This window comes from Rousettus aegyptiacus, unplaced genomic scaffold (genome assembly GCF_014176215.1).
Source record: "Rousettus aegyptiacus isolate mRouAeg1 unplaced genomic scaffold, mRouAeg1.p scaffold_m13_p_17, whole genome shotgun sequence".
In the NCBI taxonomy this organism is placed as follows: domain Eukaryota; kingdom Metazoa; phylum Chordata; class Mammalia; order Chiroptera; family Pteropodidae; genus Rousettus; species Rousettus aegyptiacus.
In genome coordinates this window covers 26806723-26825048 of record NW_023416292.1, presented here as the reverse complement: position 1 = coordinate 26825048, position 18326 = coordinate 26806723, and the positions used below count along the sequence as shown (strand labels likewise).

The following is an 18326-nucleotide window of genomic DNA, read 5'->3' as shown; positions in this document are numbered from 1 at the left end:
CTAAATCCAGCGTATTTTCTATTTCTTTAGTTTTGCCAGGTATTGTTGACTTAATAGTCATCTATTCTGGACTGAATAGCCACTTAAAACTCTTAAAATTCAGTCACATCTCTATAAATTTGGATAGCGGTTGAGCTTTGGTTCTTTTATTGTGGAATATAGCTCACATCTTTATTTACCTTGTCTCTTTGTTAAATTGGGTGGGCAAGAGGAGCCTGAAGCAGTCATTCTTTGCCCTTATTTGTTTCTGTCTTTAATCTATTGGTTTTCGGTGAAGGGAGCATGACAATCATAACTGCAACTTAAAGAAATGCTTTTAATTTCCTAGGCAGGTGAGGTGGCAAACATAAAACTAAATTTGGAAATAACGTTGCCCTCCTCTGGGGAGTCACTCCCATAGCGTGGCCTTGACCAGGAAAAGGTCTCTCGTTAGTAACGCGAAGCTTTGTCCGGGTTATTCTCTTTCCATCCACCGCTGACCAGTTCATTTCAGGTGAGGGTTTGTTACCATGCTCTCCAGGATAATTATTTTTTAAGATAAGCGCCTTTGGGAATAATTCTTGTGATCTAGTAGATAAACAGAGACTCAGTGACAAGCAAACACAATTTATGATCAGTCACAGTGCTTCGGGCACATGATCTTGTGGTGAGTTCATTTGTGAGACGATGACATCACTGGCGCAAAGGCCGCTGCGGTGGTTTAGGTGACAGGCCGTGAGGGTCATTCTGTTCTTGGACCCGCAGCCGTGCGGAGGGTTTCTGTGCTTCCCTCGGCAGCCAGCGGGAGCCTGTGTGTGCAAGGTTCGGTTCCAGCCCCATGTCCGGAAAAAAGTGTTTGTTTAGGCAGTTTTAAAATATTTTTCAAACTTGCAGCTCACAGTAAGAGATAGGATTTATATTACAACTCAGTATAAATACAAAAAACAAAAACCACCTGAAGCAAGTTTCACAACGCTGTATTTACTGGCATCATGTACTCCGGTATGTTTTAGTCTGTTTAGTATCTTGTGTGTTTTTATTTCGTTTTGTTTTTTGAATGCTAATGGTGGCCCACTGCATTACTCTTGAGGCTCATTAGGTTGTAATCCACTGTTTGAAAAATGATGATTCAGGGCATCATTTCTCTATGGTTCGCCTACTGATATCACCTGTATTCAGCCTGGTTCCACAGTTAAGCATAAACTATGTGTGAACAGCTGTTGGGCTTGTACAAGTCTCAGAGTCCCTGCGTCCTTGTCCCCAAAGAGCCTACACTGCTGTGGGGACGGTGCGTGTAAACCGTTCTCTGTGTGCGAAGCGACATGAAATGATGGAGATCCTCGAAAAACAGTGGGAGTTTTGAGGAAAGAGTGAGTATGTTGAGAAGATTGATGGGTAGATAGGTCAGAGAGGGCTTCTACACTGTGATCGAAGAACAGGTGTAATTTCAGCAGGCGGAGAAGGAGGAGGGAGAGGTTTTATCGGCTGAGGAAACTGAAGATGTGAATTTTTTTTTAAATACCCACAGCACCTGGTCTTCCTAGGTGGTAGGACTCCCATCCAAGCACTAACCAGGCCCGACCTGCTTAGCTTCCGAGATCAGACGAGATCGGGCACGTTCAGGGTGGCGTGGCTGTAGACCTGAGAAGTTCTTAGGATAACTATAAGGAGTCTAAGACAGCCGTTTGTCTGTAGACAGTTATGGTTGAAATTAGATCCAAAAGGGCTTTGAATGCATCTCGCTAAGAAGTTTGGATTTTATTCTGTTTTTGAAGTCAGAATATGGTTGTATGTGTGTGAATACCCAAGACTCCCTGCGAAATTTAGTTTTTATTATTTACCCGAAGAGGTGGAATAACTTTTCCAAGGCCAAAGAGGAAAATCACTATTAGAATTAGAAGAATTTCAGAGCATCTAGTCTCTCGGGCTGTCTCGTGCTATATAAAGACGAGAACGAAGGACAACTGAGCCCTAACACCCAGAGCCGGCGACAGCTGGCGAGGAGCTGGCCGCCTTTCATCTGCCTGTGCATTTTATCTCTCAGTCCAGTCCAGCTCCTCGAGGATCTGCTTCTTTCTCTGACGTTTTAAATGACTGTACTTACTGTCGTGTTGACAGTTGATAAGTTGGATCCCCGTGCCCGCCCTACCCGTGGTGGCGTTTTTTTTAACTGCCTTCCTCCAGGTCCGCTCCTCTGATCGGGAGACGCCTCCTTCCCGTTGAAAGAGTTTATTTCAGCGTAGAGCGTGTCCTCGGGGATTCGGGGACTGCCGGCAGCGAACTTGACGTAGCGCTGAGGCTTATACCCGTCGTCTCCCTCAAAACCAAAGTTCATGCTAGGACCATTCGGATAAGTTTAAGAATGGGCAGTGACCACAAAGTGCAAGGTCGCGCTCTCTCAGCGATGCGAGGGCCCCGCAGCCTGCAGTTTTGTGGAATCGTGTCAGTCAGATGCTGGGTTGTACGTGGATCGGCTCTTCTGTTTCTTAACTCACCTCCCCCTGCTACCCAGGTGAGGTTCTCGCGGTATTTGAGGACGTACACCTTTCTGCAAGGTATTAAAGTTGCAGAGCGAGGAACTGTTAGAGTGCCCTCATGTGTGTTGTACCTCCTTCACGGAACTTGCACTGTCATAAAAACGTCCTTTGATGAATGATTCGTTTTTTGCTTGAGCTGTCTGAAACTGCAGGTTCTTGCGTCTGACCTCGGCAAAGGCTGGAATCCCAAAGGTGTGTGTTCTGTGGACTTGAAACACAAGTAATTAATTTGCTCTCTTTGGAAAAGTACAGAGCGTCCGCAGGAGTCAGCTGCTCGTGTGGGTATTTTCCCGCTGGGCTGGGGAGGCCGCTCATTCCTACCGGCCGTTCAGGGAGGTTGCCCAGGAAGTTGCCCCCTCGCCCCCAAATACTGCAGTACTTTTATGTCTGTGTGCCTCTCTAGTTCTAGTTATGTCTATTTAGTATGTTTTAAAAATCAGGAGATTAACTTAATATTTGGAGATTTTGGAAAACAATTGGCCTCTGCGACAGTGTAGGGAACTTCTTTTGCTCATCAGTTTAGTCATCTAGAAAGTTTGTCCACTGAATACTTAATCATGCAGGTTACTTAATTCTTTTTACCCAATATTATGGTCATTTTGATTCTAGTAGGGTTAAAAAAACCACTTTTTTGGATCTGTTTTCTCAAGATGTGTAACCTGCACTTGTCTTAATTTGGAAATGGCGGTCAGTTTCTCTACCTGCCGTTTCGAGCCCGAGGAAATGTGACACTGAGGATTCCCTTTATGAGTTATGTGCTCCTCCATTATTCTAGAGTTCTCTGTCCTACCCAGGTGTCCTTTGTACTGCTGATTCAGACAAGGCCTTTCTGTACCTTCTTGTTCAGTACGTGGAAGTAGACTCCCCCGGAGTCTCTTCTCACCTTCCAAAAGAGCTTGTCCACATTTAATTTGGATTAAAGGATAGTGGTATTTGATTGCCCAAAGGCTGTATCCCTTCAAAAGTGTATCTCTTGGTATTAATTTCGAAAGGCTTTCTTTCATCGATGAAGGTATTTGGAACTGTATTTTCAGTAGTAGCGGTAGATTTATACTTCTATTCACGCTCATGTAAAGTACCTCTTCAGACTAAATGAACATTTAGGAAATGGGTGTCAGGATTTGGGGTGCAGGCTGTCACCCCAGAACAGACTTAACCAGATCACACAAGGAATCATTCATTTAATTGCATTGTGTAATTCAGAAATAGTGGCGAAGTGGAGCTTTAAAACTTGATTCCTCCTTTGGTAATTTTCCTGACTCGCAAACTGAGGTTGTTGATAAAGCAAGTAGATTTTATTCTTTAACTTTCACTGTGTACAGTATACAAAATTAAAAGCATCTGGGGGTTGCATTTCAGTCGGCCATGTGGGCGGTGGTTCAGAGTCTGAGTTGGTGTGTGGAAAGGGTTGAGGACAGACCGTTTAGCCGGAGAATAACTGAGAGGGGGTCCTTGGAAAGGATGTGCAGAGGAGGGGAGTGAGTCGGGTTAGGAAGACTTGCTACAGCTGTTAGCAGCTTTCTAACCCATACCTCACAGTTATCATCCCACAGTGGGGACAGTTAACCCATTTTCACATCCAGCCTTACATTTGAATAGAACCACAAAGTTAAATGCCGATCAAGTTTTTAAACAAAAATTGAAAAACAAAAAGTCCTCTCAAAACCAAATCAGCGTATACTTTTATAGTTTTAGTACCAGAATCTTTAAGGCCTTACTGGTAATTAATTCTTTAGCATCTGTCACATGAGGAAACCCATGTGCTTATTAAATTTTTCCTATTAAGTCTGGTGCATTTAGTTTTCATGATATGAAACGGTATAATTACAATAGATTATTTCCAGAATTCACATGAAATGAAGACTTGCTTTTTAAATATCAATGTATTTATTTCTTATTCTTCTTTATCTCATTTTGCTATTCTTGGAAATAATGTTATATTTAAAAATTAATAAAATAATTTACTTTTCAATATTTTTGAATAAAAGAAAACATAGCCACACTTTGAAATTGCTTACATAAGTAAATGCCATATTTTACTTTTAAGCATTATTTCTAAACATTTATTATGTTTCCCATAATAAAAAGCAAAATTGTCACTAACATTAAAGTTTGAAAAATGCTTGCATAGTATGTTTAATATTTCCCTCTGAACAGTGAAACCCAGAGTCAAAGTTAAAAATCAGGAATGAAATCGTAGAAATGCACGAAGGAAAACCATCATTGTGTTCGTGTGCTGGCCTTAATAACTTTCTCCTTTAGGGAAAATCTTTAGTGAGTGCTCGGTACGTGACAAACGCGGGATTGGACACTGGGGATAGAAGGCTGCATGGCACGTAGTTTTTGCCCTGAGGCAGCTGTGGTCGGGCAGGGGATCGGGCAGGGCCCCAGTGTCAGTGCCAGAGCAAAGCCAGGGAGGGCGAGAAAAGAGAGGTGGCCCCAGCTGCCCCAGCTGGGTGAACCAACTTAGAACAATCCCTCCAAGTCCCCTGAAGTCCTTTCCGCCCTTAGTTATCTGCGCTAATGAGCACAAGTGCCCAGGGACTTGTACATCTTAGCAGGCGTCTGCCAGACGCGAATGTGCTGAAATCAGGACTGCATGGTTTCTTGCCCAGGCAAGGACACTCTTGACAATGCGAGGGGCCCATCAGTTATGCCAGGACAACAGGTATAAACCAGGTGCGTCCTGGCAAACTGGGACACAGGTTTATAGCCTGAATACTTTCAATACAGGAGGCCGTTTTAAAATTCTAAGACTGGAATTTTGTATTATATCAGGGGGGAAATGAACAGAAAAGTGGACACGTTTTTATTCTTGGTGACAGGTGGGTACATTGGCTTTACAGGTCATTATCAGATAATGAACTTTTTTCCCGAATAGCTTGATTATAATTTTATATTTATTTAAAAAATATTTTAAAGCCTTAAGCCTTATTATACCTTTTTCCTGAATGACAAGTATGATTCATTTATTCAGAAATAAATCTACCAGCACAGATTGTATTCATAAATTGATTACTGGGAATTAGAAGGTCTGGGGACTCTATTCCTCCTCTCCAGTAATAAACCCTGTTACTTCTGGCGGGGGGCATTAAGGTTAAAAGACAGATGAGCCTTCTTTGTCCTTGTCCTGCCTCAGGGAGCGTTCCCTGTCAGTAGAACACCCAGCCAGGGATAAAAAGTCCCGGTGATGGGAAGCAGTTTGTGTGCCGAGTTGTGCGTTCGTTTTTCTCTCTTTGGGGACAGGTGCTCGTGGACACACTGCGCACTTTCTCAGCCGTGCCAGAGCCGTGCTTTATTGTTACGAACGTTCCCTTTTGCCCAGTGTTAAAAGTTTGGCTGTAGGTGCTTTCAAGTATTAGTATAAATATTGAATTTTGCTTTTGATACTTAAAAGAGGCACCAAAAGATTTGTTAACTAGGGCTGGAAGTAATTTTATTTGGTCTATATGTAGTCAACATTTGTTATTTCCCCCTCATTTACTAAAGGTGAAGTTAGAATAGAGTCAAGCTTTTTGTTTGTTTTTATTTTTGGTTATAGTTCGAGTCAAGACTCTACTTTTATATTCTTTTTTTCCTGGTAAAGGGTAGTCTGTCAGAATTATTGCATTACATGACAGTGGCCTTAAAAATCGCAAAGACAAAACAAACTGACTGTAATTTTTTAGACTCTATAACTCTGATGCCATACTTTTCTGCTCAAAAATATTTCGTTTGCTCAAGCCAGAAAATGGTCACATGAAATTATAACTGAAGAGAGCCAGTTAGTTTTTCCTTTTGTTTTGTTTTTTGGTGTGCAGGGAAAGAAATAGGAATAAGTGACAATTAGTGAAATTATTTGAAGGATCTCGCTTCCTAAGCAAAAATAAAATATGGTTTAACCATCTAAAGCTATGACATTTTTCTGATGAGGAGACTTCAGATCTTGGTTTGATTTTCGTGGCAGAAAATGGAATAGCTTACTCCATCGTTTTGAATTATTCACTAAGGAATTGTGATAGATGCCTAGTGTTTGACAACAGGTGGATCCACTTTGATATGTATTTTTTTTGAGATTTCATTCTAATTTTTAAAATTCATTAAAAAATTTAATAGACTTTCTTTTTTTTAGAGTAGTTTTAGGTTCACAGAAAAATCGAGTGGAAGGTCAAGAGGTTTCCCATGTACCGCCTGGCCCCCTCCCCCATGCGCACCCTCCCCCACTGTCAACATCTGCCACCGGAGGGGTACATTTGTTACTAGTGATGAACCTATATTGACACATCATTGTCACCTGGAGTTCATAGTTTACGTTAGGCAACACTCTATGGATTTGGACAAATTTATAATGACACGTGTCTACCATTATAGTATACAGAGTAGTGTCACTGCCCTAAAAATCCTCAGTGCTTTGCTTGTTCATTCCCCTTTCCCCCCAAACCCTGGCAACCGCTGATCTTTTTACCGTCTCTCTGGGTTTGCCTCTTCCAGATTGTCATGTATTCGGAACCGTAAAGTATGTAGCCTTTTCAGACTGCCGTCTTTCGCTGGCTGATACGCGTTTGAGTTTCCTGCATGTCTTTTTATAGCTGGTGGCTCATTTCTTTCCAGTGCCGAATACGTCCCATTGTCTGAATCTGCCACTGTTCACTTACCCATTCCTCGACTGAGAACATCTTGGTTGCCTCCGGGTTTTGGCAATTATGAATAAAGACGCTGTAAACATCTGTATGCAGGCTTTTGTGTGGACATAAGTTTATCAACGCCCTTGGGTAGTACCAAGGAGCACGATTTCTGGATCAGCCGGTAAGAGTTTGTTAGTTTCGTAAGAAACTGCCGAACCGTCTCTTAACAGTGGCTGCGCCATTTTGCATTCCCACGAGCAATGAATGGGAGCGCCTCTTCATCTTTCTCCTCGCTGGCATCTGGTGGCATCGGTGTCCTAATAGGTGTGTGGTGGTGCGACATCCATTTTTTAAATTATAAAAGTAATATAAATATGGAGACTGAGGAAGAGAAAAATTATCCATCATCTTATCCTAACATAGCTAGCTACTTTTGGTATCTTGGCTGTGTTTTATTTATGCATTTTCTATGAAGTCGAAATCATGCTGTTATAGACTGTTGTAATCTAATTTTTAAAATTAATAGACTTTATTTTCTAGAATAATTTTACAGTTACAGAATATTCGAACAGATAATACAGCGTTCCTATATATCCCTTCCACACCCGCCATACACACTTTCTCCTGTTACGAGCATCTTAGTATGGTACATTTATTTAAATTATCGAACCAACGTTGATACATTATTCTTAAGCAAAGCCCTTAGTTTATCAGGATTTCCTTAGTTTTTACTTATCTTTCTGTTCCAGGATCCCATTTAGTTGTCACGTCTCGTCAGGCTCAGGCTCATCTTGGCTGTGGCAGTTTCTCGATCTTTCCATGTTTTTGATGACCTTGACAGTTTTAAGCAGTACTGGTTAGGTATAACCTAGGATGCCTGCCTGTGGGAATTTTTTGTGTGTGTGATTAGACTGGGACTTTGGGTTTTTTTTTTTTTTTTTTTTTTTTTGAGAGGACGATCACAGAGGTAAAGTACCATTTTCATCAAGGGTACATGTTTCATAATTTATGACTGTTGATATTGACCTTGATCATCTGGCTGAAGTAGTGTTTGTCAGGTTTCTCCACTGGGAACTGATTCTCCTTATCGCTGCCCCCCCACACTGTGCCCTTCGGACAGGAGTCAGCGTGTGCAGCCCGCACCCGAGGAGTGGGGAGCCGTGCCCCCCTCTGTTAGAGTGTGGTGTCTATATACATTTTTTTTTTTTTTTTTACTTCTTCCGCCTAGGGGAAGAATGTGTCTTCTCCCCCACGGATCGATTCATTCGGTCGTCTTCCGTATTGATCAGCACGGGCCCATGGGTCTTTCTCCTGCACCTCGGCACTGTCCCCCAACACTGCTGCTTGATGTTGTCGCCCCAGTCCTCGTAGCTTTTCATATCCCCATCCGTGTGTTTCAGTTTTGTTTTCTTTTTTAGTATTTCCTTGCTTTTTGGCACTCCAAAACGATCCAGGCTTATCTGAGAATCAGTCCCAGCCCTACAATCAGCCATTTCTTGAAGGAGCCGGTTCTTTTTCTTGGAGAACAGCATCGGGAACCAAGGCCCGCGTGCTAGGCGTGCTCCGTGCGACCAGCGCGTAGTTTCTTTCTGGCCCCCTCAGCCTTCAGGGCAAAGAAATACCTATGTCTCTATGACCCCCGAATATACACCTACCTGTAGATGCCTCTGTATGTAACCTTCTGTATCTGTGTGGAGTTAAACGTGAGTTCTTATTGATGTCTGAGGTTTTGCTCCTATTGTGGGCTTTTTTTTTTTTTTTTTTTTAATAAAACAAATTTAGAACCAATCTAAACAATGATGAATATGTTTGTCCCTAATTTTTTCTGAGTTCAGGACTATTTCGTTTATTCTCTCAAATACATGAGAGTGGTCTCCATGCCACTGCCGAGTTCGTGCCCTCGTGGAGCTCACATTTGAATGATTCTCTTAGGATAAATTCTCAGTGATGCCATTTTGAGTTCAAAGAATATGAACATTTTTATGTCTTTAGATACACATTATCAGTGAAATTGCTGTCTAAAAGGAAAGATTTTTAAAAATATATTTATGTGGTTATTTCATTTTTCATATAAGTTAACATTAAAAGTAATTGAGTTCATAATTCTGCACTTTTTACATTGTTAACCAGATGTGCTGTTTTTTAGAAAAAGCTCAAACATTTTAGAAGCCTTTGGCCATTTACTTCATCTAGTTGTATTTCTCTTGGCTCATCAATAAATTCAATGTCGTAAAATGTAAGATGCAACATTTCATTATTTCTGAAACAGAATCCTAGAACGTTCTTGCCGTTTAGCTGGCCGGAGTAGCTTTTGTGTGGACATATTCAAGCGCCACTGCTTTCGACTCTGTCCATTGCTTGTTCACGTCCGAATCTCTTATCTCGAGTCTGAGGGCAAAGTGTAGCGTGACTGTTAAGACAGTCAGTAAAAACACCCTCTGACCTGATCGTTTGAAGTAAGATATCAAGGCCGAGTTAGAAGCAAAAGGAGTCAGTCTAGGCCAGTCGGGCGACCTGACCGCCAAGTTGGAAAGGGTGTGTTTTCACATCTCGGTGGAGCGCTGCCTTGTTTTTATGCTCTAGTGTCTAGTAGAGCCGCGCCCACCAGCCAGGCAGTGAGCCAGTGAGCAGCCAAGGGAAGGCGCTCTCAGCTGCCGCGTCAGGGGTCTCCTTCCTCCAGCTCGCCAGGTCTTCACCGAATTCCCAAGAAAATCCATTAAGGAGAAGGTAGGGAGTTTGTTTCAAACTCCTTGTGTAATTGAAAAAATAAAATAGCTATGTTAATTTTTTTTTTAATTTTTAAAATTACTCATAGTTCCAGGCACTCAAGCTCAGCTATTTTCATATTTTACATATCGTGCTTTTTTTATGGGCAGAAATATTTTATATGCTCATCATCACAATGGACAATACTTTTACATTTTTAATGCAACCCCCCCCCAAATGAACCAACTTACAGTCTTTGTTTTTTTTGCATTTAACACAATCTAGGACTTTTCCATGTTTGCAATATAGTTGTCATAAATATTTTTAAAGAATCACGCAGTCCATTTGCTTGATGTACCTTAATGTCCTTAAAGGTTTCTCTAATGTTAGATTTTGGCTGAACACATTCTTGGTCAAATACTCTGTCAGAAGCAAGTTTTTACAGCCTCAAATGCTTAAAAATCTAAGGAGAAATCGAGGACTCCTAAAAAACAAAGTCAGTTATATTTGTCGTGCAGTAATGGTGTTAATCCAATATTTAGTGAATTTGACTTTTGTCTCTCACATTATGGCTTTAATAAACTTGAGAGAGGAGCTTTTAGTCTCTGGCTTCGTAATTATCTGCTGCTGATGTTTTTAACAACAAGAGCCTCAAAATATGAGTCCTGTTGTTGATAGGAGATTAGGACAGAAAGCCAAAGTGGTTGGTAGTAGCGATAAAACTAGCTCTAGCTTAATTTTATTACTCCATGAAATAAGCTTGTAAGACTTGGAAGTACATAAGGTTTATCTTATTTTCCTTGAAGATATGGGAGGTGAAGAAAAAAGGATGTGTTTTATCCATTAAACAATGTCATGCCGCAGAGCAGAGATGTGTAGAGACTCGTCTGCTAGGCTCATCATATCAACATTGTTGATAGCAGCAAAGAACTTCGGAGTAATTTAAAAGTAGAATCGGGGTTACTTACGTTTCATGCTGATGGACTACCAGTTCATTTTTATAAGTGATCACATATAATAAGTTTTACTTTTAAATTAACTGTATTGAGGCTAATTTACAAATAGTCAAAAGCGCATATTTTAAGTGTGGTTTGAGTTTTGACAGTTTGAAGTACAGCCCCATTTAACCGCCACCCCACTCAAGATACAGAGCGCTTCCGTCACTTCAGAAAGCCTCCTCGTGCCCCTGCGCACCCTGTACTCATCCCGCCCATCCCACCCCCACCCCGTCCCCTGCCCCCTGAAGAAAACCACTGATCCGACTGGTTCCTACCCCTGTAGTTCTGCCTATTCTGGAACTTGGAATAAATGGGATCGGATCGATCAGACTCTCTCCTGTGTCACTTTTGCTCAGTGTGTGCTTGAGATTCACGTGTGTTATCAGGATGGGGCGTTCGGTCCTTCTTGCTGGTCCTCCATCGCTTGACTGTGCCCCAGTGTGCGCGTGTGTTCGCCTTTTGATAGACGTTTGGCTGTTTTCAGTTTGGGACGACTGCGACTGAAGCGTCAGTGAACGTGCAGCTACGTCGTTTGTTTGTGTGGACACGTTTTCATCCCTTTTGGGTAAACACCTGGGAGTGGAATCGTTAGGTCGGGTACCGAGTGTTTGCCCTTGGCTTTTCCCGTCACCAGCGTATGAGAGTCCTGGTTCTTTCATGTCCTCGGCAAGAGTGGGTTTTGTCACTCTCGTTTATTTGAACCGTGCTTGTGGACATATAGCCATCGTGTTTTAATCTACAAAGTTCAAAAGTATATCTTATTGTTTGTAGTTACAGGAATTTATTGTCTGTTTTTCACATGCTGCCTCTGAGGGACTAATTACCCTTTGGCTACTTTCTTGCCTGTCACAGGGGGTCAAAATAATATTCCGCCTAGCATAGCATGGCTGCTTCTGTGGTGGTACAGTGATGGGCCGTACCGAATTTCCATCCGTATCTAGTTTCATTATATATAGTTTCCTTCAAAGGACTGCACAAAAACAAATACTATTTAGAGCTTTTTCCTGCTTCTGGGAGTGTTTATATTAGCTTCGCGATTTCCTCAGCTGGCTAAGTTTAGTTGAATAAAAGTCTTGCTTAAAGCCACTCCCATTAGCCAGCTAAAGGCTTCTCCGACGGGGCCAAATTTTGGTCTCTTAAAAAACGAGAACTTTATTAAAATCTTTGAGTGTATCTTTACAGTGTTGAAGATACAAAGTAAATTGAGTATCATCTGGTTGTCAAAGGAAATAAAATTTTGTTGGAGGTTTTTAGTAGCCTTCTCCCCCCCATTTTATTCTGAAAAAGTTGAACATACAGAAAAGTTGAAAGAATTGCACGTTGAAACCTGCATACCTACCCCCTAGATGGTATTTGACATGTTGCTGTGTTTGTTTAATCACACCGCCATTAAAAACTTTTTGGTAGTCTGTTTCGGCCTCTGCCTGTCTTTGTGGAAGAAGCATAGGTGGGCGGAACCTACTGGGCAGTAGACACTTTGGTGTGGGACCCGATGGGTCTCTGATGCAGTTGTCTCGTGAAGGTGACTGCCTTGTGGTCCCCACTGTCACTGGTTTAGAGCTCAGTGGTTTATTTTCAAATGAATTCCAACTAGATTATGTTGCAGAGACGGAAGAAAGGCAGTGAAATTGGTGGTAGAAAGGGTTATATATCGTCAAGAGGCCAAAATACTACCCACTCGCTCGCACAGCGGATACAGATGCTATCCCAGGAATGGCTACCATTTAGTGAGCGTTGCCATGTTTTAGATCTTTATCTCATTTTAGTTCTCACAGCAGCAACTCGGTTAGCTAGCGGTGTCATTAGCCCTGTTTTATGGATTACGATATTGAGGCTTAGTGAAATTGAATAATTTACCTGATGTCTTATCTGTTAAATAGCATGCTCAGTATTCAAACCCAAGTCTGTCTGACTTGAAAACCTATTCTTTGAACCAGAAGTCTGTACTACTGAAAATTCCCTTCATTGCAGAATTTATGGTTTGCATTCATTTATGTCTTTAGAATTGTGCAAATCGGGCCTGGCCGAGTAGCATTCTCGTGGAAAAGAGGATATCATAGAAACGTGTTTTTATGACTGTGAGGACATCTTAATCCTGGAGGAGGGAGGGCCCTTTTTGAAATCAGATATCCTGGGGTTTTTACTGACCTCATTTCATTCTCCGAAGAACATAGGAATCTCCGGCTTTGTAGTAAATCGTTGCCTGTATAGCAGTCCTTCTATAGTGGAGCCAGGTGAACTCCAGCAAGTATGTTTAGGATGTGGCAGTGGTAGTTTTTCCTGTCTTTTTCTTTCTTTTTTTTTTTTTAAGAGGTTTCGGGATGGTAGCCAATCTGAAGCTCGGTCTTACTGCAGAAGAGGTGAAGCCTCAGCAGGCTCCCCTCGTCCCTGGCGGCTCTGGGAGGACGCCTCGCTTAGGTGTCTGTGACGGTTTTCAGGGCTCGTCTCTGTGAGTGACCCCAGGAGCGGGGTGTTCCAGTGCGGAAATGGAACGGTGTAGTTCTGAGGCTTTCTGGAGGTGACGTATCCTTTCTGAAGCTGGTGAAAGTTGTGGACCTTCACCCCAGAGGGAAAAAAATGCATATCTACACACAAATACCATTTACACACAGATTTTGTAGATGTTCACTGACCCCCAAGCCTGTTGACAGAGTATCCCAGATAAAAAATTCTTTAACGGAATAAATTAGGGAACTGAAAGGTAAGATTTGTACTAACATAAGAATCTTGTTTTGGTATCCAGGATGTTTTGTTCTGTCTCAAAGCGGTCCCCATTTTGTTTAAAAAAAGTTAGGAAGGATATGCATGAGTTAGCTAAGATTACTAGGGATAGGTGAAATTCTGTATGTTAATTTTTTTTTATCTTTTTAACTTTTTTTTTTAACTTTTGCTTTTTCAGTTTTATTCTTCTACCATTAAAACGTTTTATCAGAACAAACAAGGCCAAAGATTTAGACGAAATCCTTTGCCAGTCCCAACATTAGGTTCCCCTTTCTTCTTTAACCAAAATTTCTTCATACCCAGCTGGTACGTAGTACTTTTACTTTTTTATGCCTTCAGACGTGAGTGTTCAGGCACAGTTCTCGGCAAATTACATTGTATTATGTTAATCCTCACAGCAACCCGGTTAGGGGACGACTTATTGTCCCCATTTTGCAGATGTGAAGAGCAGTGCTCAGAAGGGTCAGATAATTCAGTCGAGACCAGTCCTACACTGAAGGGCGGATTTGAACCCATGTAGGCCTAGCTCCAAAGCCCGCTTCCTTTTTACCATCTCGGTCTGTGTTCTAAGAGTTGACCAGTTTCTCCTGGTCACCAGTCTGACCTTATCTGGATTTTAAAAGCCCAAATTTCCATCAGTGGAAAGGGCTCTTTATTTTTTTCTGCAGCTAGCCAATTATAAAATTACTGGTATGTGTGTGTGTGTGTGTGTGTGTGTAGAAGTTAGACTTTAGACTGTGAAATGTCAGGAGTGCTGAATTTACTAGCTAGATTGTTAAAATAAGGAACAAGGCTGGCTGGGTGATCTCCTGCCTGTTCTGTTTATATAAATGAATGTTTCAGATACCAGACTCTGACAGAGACAATCCTGGTGATTGAAAAGTTTGTGGAAGGTCCGTTACTAAACTTAGCATCATTTTCAGGAAGGAAAAACCCTAGTGGTTTGGAACAGGACTGAAAAAGAGTTTAACTCTAAAGGGTAGCTAGATTTTATCAAATTGACTGAAGGCCAGATGTATATGCCTAAACTCTCGGGATAGCCATGGAGGGAGCCCCTGGGTCAGCTAGCCGCCTCGTGGTTTTTGCTGAGCTAGCAGGCTGGGTCAGCATTCTGGAAGGTAGTTCGGTTGGCTGAGTGAATTTTGTGAGACTCAGCATCTTTCTTGACAAAATTATTGTTCCTCCAAAAGTTGTACTTTTCCTAGTTTCAGTCTTTTTATACACAGAGAAACAGGAAGGAGAGCGAGTAGGTTGATAGACTGTAGAGCCTTAGATGTAGATTTTTTAGTGTGAACTGGTTGCACAGGGTTTTAAGTGGAGTGGCACAGAGTGGCAGAGAAGTGGAATTTTGAGAAAGATTCACAGCAGTGTGATTGGGAGAACAGAGAGAGTGAGGTCAGATAATCACATTTTAGAGAGGTTATCTCACTTTCTTTTAAAAACCGAGTGCTAGAAGAAACTAGTGTACCTGTAGAGATACGCCATTTAACTCTCAAGGTGACAAGCCTTGGTATAAAGGAAAATTAAGTTGACTAATTCGAAGATATAGGGAGAAATCAGGTATAAATGTAAAAGCATTAACTTAATTATGTACTTTTTAAGCCTTTGCAAATTAAGGGAATGCATTTTGTGAAGAATTCCTTTCAACAGATTGTTCAGGTTTCAGAAGGACAAAGCACAGTTCAAATGGCGGAACTATTAACAGCCACTTGGATTGTGTTGCACGCTTAGTTCGGATGAGGCGATGGGATTGTTCGGCCCTGAGAGTTCCCGCACCTTCCTGCGGTGGGGGGGGGGGGGGCTTCTAGCCGGGGGGAAGGGCAGGTCCTCTCACCTGTCCCCATTTTTCCCCTCCTGTAAGTCTCGAACTCTTTTTTTACACCAATCCGTGAAAACGTAAACGGCTTTCTTTTCTGGCACCAAATTAACCTTTCGATGTGACGGTTCGTCTGCGCGGCTCTGGAGCGGGGGCAGGAGGGTGGCGCTGGAGGTGTGCGGACCCTTCTGCTTCATGGGATTGTCTTTTTCCCTTTTTCCCCTCAGGAACGGCGTGAATGTTGAGGGGGCGACACACAAGCAGGTGGTGGACCTGATCCGAGCAGGCGAGAAGGAGTTGATCTTGACAGTGTTATCTGTGCCCCCTCACGAGGCAGATAACCTAGACCCCAGTGACGACTCGTTGGGACAATCATTTTATGATTACACAGAAAAGCAAGCAGTGCCCATATCGGTCCCCACATACAAACATGTGGAGCAGAATGGTGAGAAGTTTGTGGTGAGTGTCAGCCCCACTCGATCCCCCAGCGTCTGGCTTTTGTCCCCCCCAGTCCCGTGGCCTGTGCTAGAAGAAGCGACGCGGCGCGGGCCGGGCCGCCTGCCGGGAGGGTGGGTGACCCTTACGCGGAAGTCGGGGGGCCGCAGCGCGCAGGGCCCCGCTTCCGCACGAGTGCACCTCCGTCTCCTCCCCACAGTTCCGAGTTTGCATTCCGGTCTGTCGTAAGCACGCGGGAGTTTGTCTGTCCGTCTGTCTGTCCGTCTGTCGTTTCATCGGTCGCCACATCTCTCTGTTAATAGCGGTCTCTCCCCGTTGACTCTCTAGGTATGGCGAGTGCACCTTTAAAAGGCGGTGTCCTCCAGAGCACGTGGTCGGGCAGCCGGTCCGTGTCACAGCCCGCCAGTGCCCGTGCTTCCCACGCGCTTCTTGTTCTTTTTCCGCGGCGTCGGAGATGGCAGTACGCATGATTAACCCTGGTTTTTCCCAAGGTCCCGAGTGCGTTCTGCGTACAGGTCGCCGGCGCTGTCACGTCTCCAGCCTGTCGCTGTGGTAGCTGCGCATCCTGGGTGACACGTGGCAGCCCCCTTCCCGAACACCTCTGTTCCTTCTTCCAGTCTAATTGCCACTGATAGCCCCGTCTGCTCAATTTTTCTCCTGGTCGCAGTATGTTTTATTTGCCTTCGATTATTTTGAGAATGTTGACATAATGAGAAACTCATTATTCTCTGTAAAAAGGGCAGTGGATTCTCTTCGATACTGGCAGACAAGACTACCTGTGTTGACAGCTGACCTGCTGGCTAAAGTTGCAGTCTTTGAAACCGGGGTTTGTCTCCTGTGTAGGAATGAGCCACTAGACGTTTATGGTAAATCATTTTTAGTAGGGAGATGAGAAGAGCAAGCAAGGAAGCCAGAAAAGTTCCAGAAGGGTCAAATAATGTTTGACTGCATCTGTCACGTAGCCGGAGATGTTAGCACTTAGGTTTCAGGTCAGCCTGGTCTGTGTGTTCTCGTAACCATACACACGAGATTGCGAGTTTTGTGTTTCAGACGTGCTACACCTTGAATCAGAAGGCACATAAGAAGTAGAAACCAAGGTCAGGTCCCAAAGTAGAGCAGATTGGATGTCGAGACTTTTTGGGAATCACCTAAGACCTTGGAAACTTCCGTGGACGTCAGAAAAGGAATAAAACCAGAAAAGGAATGAAATTGTCCTTTTTTTAAAAACAACAACAACAACAACAACAACAACTTTATTGAGCCTAAATTACATTAACGTTCACCCATGTTAAATGTCCAGTTTCATGAGTTTTTATAAATGTACATAAGTTTTGATAAATGTACATAAGTTTTAAAATCGCCATCACCACTATCAAGATATAGGACATTTTCATGACCCGAAACATCCCATCATGCTCCTTTCCACCTGCCACCACCTTCGTCATACACCGATCAACTTTCTGTCACTATATTTTGCCGTTTCTAGAGTGTCAGGTAAATGGAGTCATACCATATGTAGTTTTTTGTCTGGCTTTGTTCACTTAGGATAGACCTTTTAAGATCAATGCACATTGTTACATACGTGAGTAGTTTGTCCTTTTTAAATTGCCGATGGCATTCCATTGGCTGGGCTTACTACCATTTATCCGTTCACTTGCTTCCAGTTTGGGGCCGGTAGGACTGAAGCTTCCATGAAATACCGTACAGATCTTTATGTAGACGTGTTTTCATCTCTCTCGCGTACATACGTAGCTGGGAGCAGAGTTGTGGGGTCACACGGTAAGTGCGATGTAACCGTATAAGAAATTGTCGAACTGTTTCCCACAGAGGCTGTATCATTTTTGCATTTTCGTCTGGAACGGGGAGTTCCAGCTGCTGTGTAACCTCTCCAAGGCTAGGTATTTTCAGTTTTTAAAATTTTTACCATTCTAGTGGGTATAGTGGTTTTAATTTGCATTTGTCTAGTGACTCATGATGATGAGTTTGTTTTCCTGTGTTAATGGTCATTCTTATATCTTCATCAATGAAGTATCTGTTCAGCGCTTTTGCCCATTTTAAAAATCAGATTGTTAAAAACAACAACAACAACAACAAAAAACACGTTGTTTGTCTTATTTGTTGTAAGAGTTCTTTATGTATTGTGGATGTAAGTCCTTTATCAGGTAGATGTTTTGTAAACTGTTTCTCCCAGTCTGTGGCTTGTCTTTGTATTTCATTTTTAACGGTGTCTTTCAAAGAACAGGACTTTTAAATTTTAATGAAGTTCTCTTTGTCAGTTTTTTTCATTTGTGAATAATGCTTTTTGTGTTCTAAGAAATCCGCCTAACCCAAGGGCATAAATCCTTTATGTTTTCTTGTAAAAGTGGAATAGTTTTAGCCCTCCGGTTTTGTGGTGACGGTCCTCAGGTGTGATCCATGTGCCGTCAACTCACCCATGTCAGCCACACAGTCAACGCAGAGCCCCGCAGCCACCACCGGTCAGCTTTAGGGCATTTTCATCGCCTCAGAA

The 18326-nt window shown here is 42.6% G+C and overlaps 1 protein-coding gene and 1 pseudogene across 1 annotated transcript in view; one reads left to right on the top strand and one right to left on the bottom strand.

The window, feature by feature from the left end:
* The window catches only part of SNX27 (sorting nexin 27), a 57956-nt gene that overhangs the window by 5426 nt on the left and 34204 nt on the right, over positions 1 to 18326 (top strand). Inside the window, exon 2 of the mRNA XM_016126080.2 lies at positions 15589 to 15820. Coding sequence (XP_015981566.2) covers positions 15589 to 15820 — 232 coding nt within the window. The remainder of the gene's footprint in view (positions 1 to 15588; positions 15821 to 18326) is intronic.
* Positions 1499 to 1620, bottom strand: LOC118613125 (annotated as a pseudogene).